Source organism: Danio rerio, chromosome 14 (assembly GCF_052040795.2).
Source record: "Danio rerio strain M-AB ecotype USA chromosome 14, GRCz13ab, whole genome shotgun sequence".
In the NCBI taxonomy this organism is placed as follows: Eukaryota; Metazoa; Chordata; class Actinopteri; order Cypriniformes; family Danionidae; genus Danio; species Danio rerio.
In genome coordinates this window covers 29,204,714-29,217,007 of record NC_141034.1, presented here as the reverse complement: position 1 = coordinate 29,217,007, position 12,294 = coordinate 29,204,714, and the positions used below count along the sequence as shown (strand labels likewise).

Genomic DNA, 12,294 nt, shown 5'->3' with positions numbered 1-12,294 from the left:
TAAATGTATAATGATGGTTTGTTCAGTAGACTATCGAAAAAAATTTTGCTTAAAGGGGCTAATATTTTTGTTGAATAATTTTGTTGAAAGACACAAAATTTTAAAAATGATGTTTAAAAAAAATAAAAACTGCTTTTATTCTAGCCAAAATTAATTTTGTTTTATTTCTGCTGGTTGCCATGTCTCACACCTGCATCACTTAAACCATGACGTTTATTTCACATCAGCTTGTACTTCGTACTGTCTAGTATTGTGACAACTTACTTGTCCTCACTGTTAGGTCAATATTGAAAAAAGGTCAACAGAGCACAAAGCTCAACGAAAAGTAAAATGTCAGTGTTTAAATAAAAAGGTTAATCCAATAAATTACATGCAGGAAAAAGTTCAAGGAACATTACAAAAAGAAAGGCTCCGATTAATGCTGTGCTGTCTATGCCTTTAATACAATTTATGATGTTTAAAGTTAGTAAATGTTTGAAGTGCATATGAAGTTGGTTATATGATCAATAAAAGAGAACCATATGGGCTATTAATGCAATCTGCTTAGCTTTTAGATTTTCTTTTTTAAAAACGTTCTAAATTAAGTGCAGTGAAATTGTATTAACATCACTGTTCCCGTAAGTGCATCTTTGTACGTTTCATATACATAGCCCAGATTGTTCAAATGGTGCAGTTAATCCCGTTGAGTTTCACTATAAAATGTCAAGGCCAATTGATTCTGCATGGCCTTTCCACCCTCTAAATGTAAATAACATTTTATTTTATAACCCGCCTTTAGCCTGTTTTACAGCAACTGCAGAAACCCAGAGATAGCATTTCAAGATTAAGGGCGTTAAGAGAGACGTCCGGAAAAGTGGGACATAAGGTAAAGTGGGTCAACTACATATATTTCTTGATTATTCTTAAAGTATCAGGAGCCAATCATATTGTAGCACTCATGAATAATTAACACAATGTGGCCGATTTGACGTGACATCATTGGTTTGCTTCTACACAACAACCACATGGTAAGTTCATTGATAAATACTCTGCATAGAAGCTTTTATTAATGTATTTTTCGGTGTACTTTTATTTTAAATATATTAATTGGCATTTTCTGAAAGACACATTCGATTATTTGAAAGAAGGTTTATTATTGTGACCCACTTAGCTTAGCTTAGCACGTTAGCATGTTAAGGTAAAGTGGGACAGCTGCTGCCCGTTATTGTGGGACGATTCAAAGCTCTTCTGATTAAAAATGAACATTCGCCGTCATACACGGATCTAATCAAAAGCTCGCTGCTTTCTAATATTCTACAGGAAACTGGATACTAATGTAATGTCCAATGTTTCTTCTTCTGTTGTTTAAAGGTTTGAGTAGTTTGAATCAGATCAGTTTTATCTGTAGGATGGGTAAAAGATAACAAAATGACAAAAAATAGCACTAGCTACCTAGCTTTTATACGAGGCTATTATATGATAACATTTTTATGACATCATGCTGATAAATACATTTATTCCTAATAGAAAATAAAAAAGTAAAATTTAGAGCATTTTGAATTTAAAAATAGCAAAGGTGCCATGTTTACAGATATTTAAATTCATTGTGAGAAAATATTAACGTTTTAAGAGTGTTGTTAACCATGATTTTACACCTGAGGGTCTTTATTGTGGCTGAAAGAACTAAAGTCAGGGTGTCCACTGAGTCTTAAAAAGTCTTAAAGTGTCTTCAATTTCAAAAACTACATTTTACGCCTTAAAAAGTCTTAAATTAGCTGAAATATTGTGTTGTAGGTCTTAAATCGTTTTAACCAGTTCTTAATTTTGCAATGTCCAAATAAAGCTACTTCATCGGGCTGAGATCTGTCCAATAACCAACAATACATCTCAATAAAATCTTATTCTTTATATTTAAGATTCAATTCACTACACCCTATAGACATTTTTACAGCAAATTCCCCATTAAATTCCCTAAGCGGGCAAAAAATAAATAAATAAAAAATAAAAACAATTATATGATTCATCTTATTGGGTCATAAGAAAAAAAAAATCCTTAGTGTTTAACCTTGTATAAGTTGAAAACTTTATTCTTGGTGGTCTTAAGGGGGTCTTAAAAAGTCTGAAATTTGACTTGATGAAACCTGCAGAAACCCTGTAAAGTGCTGATATGAACTGGATTGATGTTATTGCATTGGCCTGAATTGCTGTTTAACTGTCTAATTTATTATCTTTAAATTGTTCACATCAATTATTTAAATTATGATTTTTATAAGGGAGGTATTTATATCAATATGTTTGACAACACTAAAATGTGTGTGCGTACACACATGGTCAGTATATAATAAAAGTTGCATAGATTTGGTTATTTAATTGTAGATGAGTGCAAAGTATACTTGTAAAACAATATATTTAGTGGAGTGTAGACCTAATTCAAAAACATTATTTTTTATAGAAAAAATGGCACCTATTCGGAAGCAGTCAGAAAAACTGCAAGATGAAAGACAGCTCAAAGGAAGAAAAGGGCTGAAGATGAATCAGTGGAAGGAGAACCAAATGAAAGCTGCGATAGAGGAGTATAAAGTGCAGGTTGAATCAGGGAAGAAACCTGTGGTAAGATTGCTTGCAAGGAAGTGGAACTTGCCGAAAACAACATTTCAAAGACGTTTGAAAGGACTTCTTGCGAGATCTGGGTGTGAATCTGGAAGAACAACATTCATTCCTGTTAAATCTGAATTAGGGTGAGTGAACCTTCTTATTTTGCTATATACATACTTATATCTACAGTGGCTACCTAAAATATTAGCATGGCTCAATGTTAAGGATTTTTACCACTTGTGAAGTCAGGCCGGTTGTTTAGATTTTCACTTCATCCCAGTTTATTACTGGTTTAAAAAAGATCATCTTAGATATTCTAGCTTATTCATTGTTTTGAATCATGTATGATTCTAATAAATAATGCCATTTAGCAATCTAGTAAATTTCACAAATCTTAATTTCATTTCAATATAAAAGAAGAAACTGCTAGCCTTACTTAATAAAGATAAAACATTTTTGAATTTGAGTGAACAGTCAGTAATAAAAATAGGCAAATTAGAACCAATAATGGGAATAAATTCATTGGAACAAATACAAATGAAATCACTGCTTAGAGAGAGAGAGAGAGAGAGAGAGAGAGATGCACAAACAGTGTCCAAGTAATGAGTTCTTTATTTTGTCGAGCATTACATATCAAACAAACAGGGGTTGGACAATGAAACTGAAACAGTGGTCAATTTAGTGTTGGAGGTTTCATGAGTACATTTGTTCTTCATTGATTGCACTTTCCACCAGTATGTGCAGAGTATGAAGGTTCCGTTAGCAAAGTAATGTCACAATTTTGCTTAAAATATTGTAATGCACACAACATTATGGGTGACATATCATAGTTCAGAAGAAAACTAATTGTTGGTGTGTATCTTGCTTGCCTATCTGTGACCAAGATAGCAAGTTCTTGTGATGTTTTAAGAGCCACGGTATCCAGAGTAATGTCAGCATAACACCAAAAGGATGAACCACATCCACCGTCGGCACAAGAGGAAGTTTTCTGAAAGATATGCCTGGGTGCTAACCCCGATTGTTTTCAAAAAACATAAAACCACAGCTGCCCAACTCAATGCAGAATTAAACATGTTCCTTAACCCTAGTCTTTTCACTAAAAACCCCTGGGTCAGTGTACATGACCAGGCTGCAATTGCCAAACTTTTGGTCACTTCTTCCAATGCCAAACGTTTTCAATGGTGCCAGCAGCGTAAATCTTGGATCTTTCTCGTGTGTTGCTGTATATATTTAAAGTTTTGTACAGAAGTGATAGATTAACTGTAGCCGAGGATGACATATGTGCGAAACGTAATTTTATTAGTGGAGTAGACCCAATTCAACATTGTTTTGTCTTTTTATAGAGAACTGGCACCTGACCGAGAACAGCGAGATGAAAGCCATCTCGAAGGAAGAAAAGGACTGAAGATGAATCTGTGGAAAGAAGACCAAATGAAAGGTGCGCTAGAGGAGTATAAACTGCAGGTTGAATCAGGGGAGAAACCTGTGGTACGTTTGCTTGCAAGGAAGTGGGACTTGCCGAAAACAACTCTTCAAAGACGTTTGAAAGGACTAGTTGAGGGATCTGAACATGCATCTGGAAGAAAACCATTCATTCCTGTTGAATCTGAACGGGAGTTAGCAAACCTTCTCACCTCGCTTGTAGAGAGAGGCTTCCTGTTGAGGAAGACTGATGTTCAGTCTCTTGCTTTTGAGTTTGCCAAAATAAATGGCATACAAGGATTTTCAGAAAACAAGCAAAAGGCTGGCTGTTGCTGGTTTGAGGGCTTTATGAAGCGAAACCCTGGGCTGCAAATAAAGAAACCAGAAGCCATATCACCAGCTACAACAATGAATGAAAAGGAACTGAGTAGCTGGTTCAGAATGTACAAAGATATCCTTGATGCATTGGGAATTAAGGACATACCTTCACATATTTGGAAGTGTGATTTATCAGAACTACAAGACATTTTTTTGTCTGAGCAATATGTCAATGAAGGAGAAGACCCTTGCTTTCAGATCAACACTGAAGGGGAAACTGAAGAGGTTTCTGCTGTATTAGCAGCATTCAATGCCTGTGGAACATTTGCTCCACTTATCATTTTTAAAGGAAGCATGGTGAGAAATGAGTGGTTGAGCGCGTCTCTTGAAAACATGTGCATGAGAGCATCAGAAAGCGGCTGGATAACTGCAGACATGTTTAATGACTGGGGTGAAACGTTTGTGGCACAGCTCCCGAAAGACGACACCAGACCCCACCTTCTGCTTCTCGATGACCAGAGCCGCCATGTCTTTAATCTCAGCTTTCTCAGTATCATGAACCAGAACAATGTGGAAGTCATATGCTATCCTGCATTGCAACAATCAAGCCAAGCTCTGTTTCAAAGTCTTAAACACAACTGGTGTGAAGCGATCACCGATCAGTGGCATCCTCAACATGAAGACATGAAGTTGCCCAAAGGTCATTATTGTTCTGTTTTTATGGAAACATGGAGTAGAACTGCCACTGTGGAAAGAGCTCGAGATGGGTTCAGGACAATGGGGATGTTCCCAATTAATGAGTTTGCCTCCATTGAGCTTGAAATTTCTCCTTCCACCCTGGAGGGTTTCACAGCGTCTGTTGAAGATGAAGCAAATTGCAGCATTGAAAGTGGCCTGGATGAACCTCCAGCTGCTGAAGTAGCTTCATTCAAAGAGTTTGTCAGAGTTCAAATAAGCAGCAGGTGAGTAAAGACACCCTATGCCATGTTTGTAAAAAAATAAATAAAAAAACTCAGAGCACCTTCTTTATAATGGTCATTTAAAACAAAAATACACCCCACCTTATACAGTTAAAGTGGCTGTCTGATAGAACATGGCACAGATTATGATCCAGAAGCTTGTTTTAATATAAATATGCCATCATTTCTAAGTTGAATTAATCCTTAGACATATTTCAACCATTCAGTTTCAAAATGTTTCAATGATTCTAAAATTATTCACTGAAAAATACTAAAAACTTTTTTGAAGGATTCCAAATTCTTAAAAAAAAAACGCACAGTTTTCAGTATTAACTAGTGACTTATTACCTGCCTATTATTGAGATATTGGCTGTTTATTAGCATGTATAAAGTATTTTGCAGCATCATATCGAATTTGGCAAACATATTGTTGTGTCTTTCTAGGGCCTTTATAGTCACGTAGCATGACAACATGTTGGTTTTGCTTATAATGTCCAGAACATCCAGGGCACTTTCTGAATTCAAAGAGCTACGAGATCATACCTAAAAGACTTGTTATATCCTCTATTTCCGCACACTTACACAGTATAGACACAGATGAATGGGAGGAACATTTCATTTAACTCTCATTCTGTCACATCAGTGTTCAGATTATTTTTTAATTAATGCCTTATAGTGAATCAGAGCTGCTCTGTTTGGACTTTTCTTATGCGTGACCCCAGTGTTCAGTAGGGCATAATATATTGCAAATATTTCAATGTGTCTGGACTGCTGCACTTACTTAATATGCATTGGTGTGCCAAAAAATGTTTAAAAAAATGAATTAATATTAAACTTTCAGAGTCTCTAAGGCATGACCTGCATCATGGTAATGTTCAGAGCGCATACACCGCATAAAAAAATAAACTTATGACAGAGTAATTGGGGATTCATTCTGCTGTGGTGTGACCCCAGATAAATCAGGGACTAAACTGAAGGAAATTGCATGAGCGAGTGATGTTATTGTTTTTATTAGCAGAGAAAAGGGTAAACCTAATTTAACTGAATTGTTTTATCTTTTTGAATAGACACATGACACCGAACCTAACCGAAATGTCAGAAATACAACAAGATGAAATACAGCTCAAAGGAAGAAAAGGATTGAAGATGAATCTGTGGAAAGAAGACCAAATGAAAGGTGCGCTAGAGGAGTATAAACTGCAGGTTGAATCAGGGAAGAAACCTGTGGTACGATTGCTTGCAAGGAAGTGGAAACTACCGAAAACAACCCTCCAAAGACGTGTGAAAGGACTTATTAAGGGATCTGAACATGCATCTGGAAGAAAACCATTCATTCCTGTTGAATCTGAACGGGAGTTATCAAACCTTCTCACCTCGCTTGTAGAGAGAGGCTTCCTGTTGACGAAGACTGATGTTCAGTCTCTTGCTTTTGAGTTTGCTAAAATAAATGGCATACAAGGATTTTCAGAAGACAAGCAAAAGGCTGGCTATTACTGGTTTGAGGGCTTTATGAAGCGAAACCCTGGGCTGCAAATAAAGAAACCAGAAGCCATATCACCAGCTACAACAATGAATGAAAAGGAACTGAGTAGCTGGTTTAGAATGTACAAAGCCACTCTTGATGCATTGGGAATCAAGGACATACCTTCACATATTTGGAAGTGTGATTTATCAGAACTACAAGACATTTTTTTGTCTGAGCAATATGTCAATGAAGGAGAAGATCCTTGCTTTCAGATTAACACTGAAGGGGAAACTGAAGAGGTTTCTGCTGTATTAGCAGCATTCAATGCCTGTGGAACATTTGCTCCACTTATCATTTTTAAGGGAAGCATGGTGAGAAATGAGTGGTTGAGCGCGTCTCTTGAAAACATGTGCATGAGAGCATCAGAAAGCGGCTGGATAACTGCAGACATGTTTAATGACTGGGGTGAAACGTTTGTGGCACAGCTCCCGAAAGACGACACCAGACCCCACCTTCTGCTTCTCGATGACCAGAGCCGCCATGTCTTTAATCTCAGCTTTCTCAGTATCATGAACCAGAACAATGTGGAAGTCATATGCTATCCTGCATTGCAACAATCAAGCCAAGCTCTGTTTCAAAGTCTTAAACACAACTGGTGTGAAGCGATCACCGATTGGTGGAGTAATCAATGTGTAGACATGAAGTTGCCCAAAGGCCATTATTGTTCTGTTTTTATGGAAACATGGAAGAAAACTGCCACTTTGGAGACAGCTCAGGATGGGTTCAGGACAATGGGGATGTTCCCAATAAATGAGTTTGCCTCCATTGAGCATGAACTTCCCTCTTCCACCCTGGAGAGTTTCACAGCGCCTGTTAAAGATGAAGCACATTGCAGCACTGAAAGTGGTTTGGATGAAACTCCAGCTGCTGAAATGGCTTCATTCAAAGACTCTGTCAATGTTCAAACAACCAGCAAGTGAGTAAAGACACCCTATGCCATGTTTGCAAAAAAATAGTAATTTCAGAGCACCTAATTTATAATGAACATTTAAAACAAAAAAGACACCCCACCTTCTACATTTGAAGTGGCTGTCTAAAAGAACATTCGATTCCAGTTTTTTTGTATAGCACTTTTTACAATAATAATTATTTCAAAGCAACTTTACAGAAGATGAACATTATTACATTACAATCAAAATCTGATAAATTAAGGTTATTAGTTACTGTACCTTTATTAGTTACTAATACCTTTAATTAATAGTGACTAATTACTAATAACTTTTAACAGTTAAAGTTATTACAGATCAACATAGTTAACCTGCAGTTATATAGGATATACGTGATGTCTGTGTACATGTTCAATGAAGAGTATTAAGTGTATGTGTCGTCTTCGAAATCCTTGGATGGTTGGCATCATCTCTTCACAGGCCTTGAATCTCATCAAGTGGCGCTGCGCAATCTCTAGAGGCCTTGGACACCCCCAGGTGGAAATAGAGAGCAAAAAAAATAATTAGCGTAGCTGCTGTTCATAATATACTTAAAAACAAGAGATGTATTTGTCAGTTTGAAATGAAGTGCTATAAATGAAAATAGGTGCTATCTTAACAATCATAGAAACAAACTTATAAAACATTGAATTATTTCTAAAAACATATCCTGGTGTATAAAGACAGGAAGAGTGTGTCCTTCTGGTGGATTGTCAAGCCCACTCACCTGCATGGAGCAAACTCACGTATTCAACCGTCATGTGATGCATTGTGTGTTTGCTTTACCAAAAATATAGGGCTTCAATCTAGGTTTAAACTGAGAGTGTGTCTAAGCCTCGGACAATATCAGGAAGGCTATTCCAGAGCTTAGGAGCCATATATGAAAACGTTCTCCCTCCTTTAAAGGACTTTGCTATTCTGGGTACTACCAGAAGCCCTGAGGTTTGAGATCTTAAAAAGTTGGTTGGATTGTAGCTAGACAGAAGGTTGGTTAGATAAACAGGAGCTAGACTATTTTAAGCTTTATAGGTAAGAAGCAAACATTTATAAACATTACAGCACTTAACATGCAGCCAGTGTAAGGAAGATGAAATTGGGGTGACATGATCATATTTACTTGACTTGGTAAGAACTCTAGCTGTTGCATTTTTGCACTAACAGAAGTTTATTATAGAGGATGCCAGTCAACCAGCAAACAGAGCATTACAGCAGTTAAAATCAAGTGGCCATAAAAGCATGAACTAGCTTTCCTGCATCTGAGATAGATAGCTTGCTTCTCAGCGTAGCAACATTTGTCAGATGAAAGAAGGCTATTTTTGTGACATGGGAGAGATGGTTTTTAAAAGTTAAGTTGCTGCTAAAATACTATATAAACCTCTAATTACAGGTCATGTTGAGAGATCTGTTGTATACAGGATTTCGGCTTATAAGTAATACATCTGTTTTGTCTGAATTTAATGGAAGGAAATTGTTGGTCATCCAGTCTTTTACATCTTTAATGCATGCATTCAGCTTAGACAGTTCAGATGTCTCATCAGGTTTTGTTAAAATATATTATTGATTATCATCTGCAAAGCACTTAAAGCTAATCCAGTGCCTTCTAATGAAGTCTCCCAGGCACAGCATGGATAATGTAAATATTAAAGGGCCTTAAACTGATTCTTTAGGCACCCAATTCTTTTCTGGCCTCACTTGTAAAAGCTGTCCATTTATATTTACAAACTGGTACCTGTCAGTTAATTATGACTTAAACCCTCTTAGAGAGTCGAGTAGCAGAGCTGGTGCAGATATATCCGCACATGTATGATCGCTCACGGAGAGATTTTAAATACTTATAGGGGGTCACATACTGAATGAGAAGTCCATAATTGTTATGCCACATAAATTCTATGAAAGTACACACACCAGTGGTACCATTTGGTGTTTGTCCGTGGCAAATGGAAAACAAAGATGTAGTAGTGCTTCTTGTAGAAAGAGTGTTTGCCAGTATATGAAACTCTTTAAATGATGAATGAAAAAGGTCCTCATTTAAATATACAGCGCCCTGGAGCATATGTATAATCACTGAATGCTAATTAGGGATCCTAACAGTGTGGGCTGCTTACCCTAAAGCTGTTTTACCCACAGCAGTGCTCTTTTAGTATTATTTTATGTATTCATGAATAAAATTAAATATTTTTGGTTTCCAATTTAATCAAGTGAATTTAGTTTTTTATGCATTGTTAGATTTAATTTACATTTATTTCAGTTTTATTAGTGGAAGAAAGGGTAGAAATAATTTAATTGCATTGTTTTATCTTTTTTTTATAGACACATGACACCTAACCTAACCGAAATGTCAGAAATACAACAAGATGAAATACAGCTCAAAGGAAGAAAAGGACTGAGGATGAATCTGTGGAAAGAAGACCAAATGAAAGGTGCGCTAGAGGAGTATAAACTGCAGGTTGAATCAGGCAAGAAACCTGTGGTACGTTTGCTTGCAAGGAAGTGGAACTTGCCGAAAACAACTCTTCAAAGACGTTTGAAAGGACTAGTTGAGGGATCTGAACATGCACCTGGAAGAAAACCATTCATTCCTGTTGAATCTGAACGCGAGTTAGCAAACCTTCTCACCTCGCTTGTAGAGAGAGGCTTCCTGTTGAGGAAGACTGATGTTCAGTCTCTTGCTTTTGAGTTTGCCAAAATAAATGGCATACAAGGATTTTCAGAAGACAAACAAAAGGCTGGCTATTACTGGTTTGAGGGCTTTATGAAGCGAAACCCTGGGCTGCAAATAAAGAAACCAGAAGCCATATCACCAGCTACAACAATGAATGAAAAGGAACTGAGTAGCTGGTTCAGAATGTACAAAGTCACTCTTGATGCATTGGGAATTAAGGACATACCTTCACATATTTGGAAGTGTGATTTATCAGAACTACAAGACATTTTTTTGTCTGAGCAATATGTCAATGAAGGAGAAGACCCTTGCTTTCAGATCAACACTGAAGGGGAAACTGAAGAGATTTCTGCTTTATTAGCAGCATTCAATGCCTGTGGAACATTTGCTCCACTTATCATTTTTAAAGGAAGCATGGTGAGAAATGAGTGGTTGAGCGCGTCTCTTGAAAACATGTGCATGAGAGCATCAGAAAGCGGCTGGATAACTGCAGACATGTTTAATGAGTGGGGTGAAATGTTTGTGGCACAGCTCCCGAAAGACGACACCAGACCCCACCTTCTGCTTCTCGATGACCAGAGCCGCCATGTCTTTAATCTCAGCTTCCTCAGTCTCATGAACCAGAACAATGTGGAAGTCATATGCTATCCTGCATTGCAACAATCAAGCCAAGCTCTGTTTCAAAGTCTTAAACACAACTGGTGTGAAGCGATCACCAATCAGTGGCATCCTCAACATGAAGACATGAAGTTGCCCAAAGGTCATTATTGTTCTGTTTTTATGGAAACATGGAAGAAAACTGCCACTGTGGAAAGAGCTCAGAGTGGGTTCAGGACAATGGGGATGTTCCCAATAAATGAGTTTGCCTCCATTGAGTATGAACTTTCTCTCTCCAGCCTGCAAGGTTTTACAGCACCTGCTGAAGATGAAGCACATTGCAGCACTGGCTTGAATCAACCTGCAGCTGCTGAAGTGGCTTCATTCAAAGACTTTGTTGTTGTACAAAATAGTAGGTGGGTAAAGACACCCAAAGGCAACACTGTGCCATATTTGCAAGAAAACTTACAGGACCTTTTTTACAATGAGCATTTAAAACAAATACGAAAGACCACCTCCTACAATTGCGGTGGCTGTCTAATAAAACATGGCACAGATAATGATCCGAAAGCTTCTGAAGCGTGGATCAGATGCACCAACTGTAAGGCCTGCTATCACGAGTCTTGTGCAGAAGAGGATGGAATATATGAATGGGTTTCTGTTGTTGATCACTAAAGCAAAGACGAAAAAATAATAGAAAACAAGTGTTTAAATGTATATTCACTGACAAAAATTGATTTTTGATCATATATTTGGTCAAAGCAGGCTTTTGGAAAATCTGAAAAAAATTTGATTTAAGCTTTTTATATAGTATACACAGTTCAGTGAATGGAGTGTCACCCACAGCAACTTTTTTATTTGTTTTTAATTAATTATGATGTTTTTAATTGTTTTAAATTAATTATGCCATCTCTTCAAAGTTTTATTAATCCATGGACTGAGATACTGTTTTGTGTACTTATTTAAAAACTGTTCATTGAAAATGGTAAATGAATGTTCAATGCTGGTCTGTTTTTCTGCATGTACATGCAGAATAAATTGGTGCAATATTGCATGCACCTCTTTATGGTCACCTAATGGTGCAGATCTTTCACAAGCAATGATCCTTGTTCTCAACTATTATTCTCACATGAAGACTGAAAGCCCTTTTGACTCAGACTATTTTTTCTTCACACAAAATTCACAATGACATCACATATCAGAGTTGGACTTTTTTAACAACATGGTTAAAATTAGGTTTTGATTTTAGCTAATGAACGTGTAGCAAGTAAAAAAAAGTTACACCATGTCATTACACATCAATCATTCTTT

At 36.9% G+C, this 12,294-nt stretch overlaps 1 protein-coding gene across 1 annotated transcript; it reads left to right on the top strand.

The window, feature by feature from the left end:
• The first annotated feature begins 969 nt into the window (after window positions 1–969).
• si:rp71-1d10.8 lies at window positions 970–12,129 on the top strand. The gene is made up of 5 exons (XM_087281488.1): window positions 970–1,007; window positions 2,432–2,717; window positions 3,918–5,276; window positions 6,341–7,714; window positions 10,035–12,129. Exons 2-5 carry the CDS (start codon window positions 2,437–2,439, stop codon window positions 11,656–11,658), a joined length of 4,638 nt encoding a protein of 1,545 aa, XP_087137614.1. The 5' UTR covers window positions 970–1,007; window positions 2,432–2,436; the 3' UTR covers window positions 11,659–12,129.
• The last annotated feature ends 165 nt before the right edge of the window (window positions 12,130–12,294 follow it).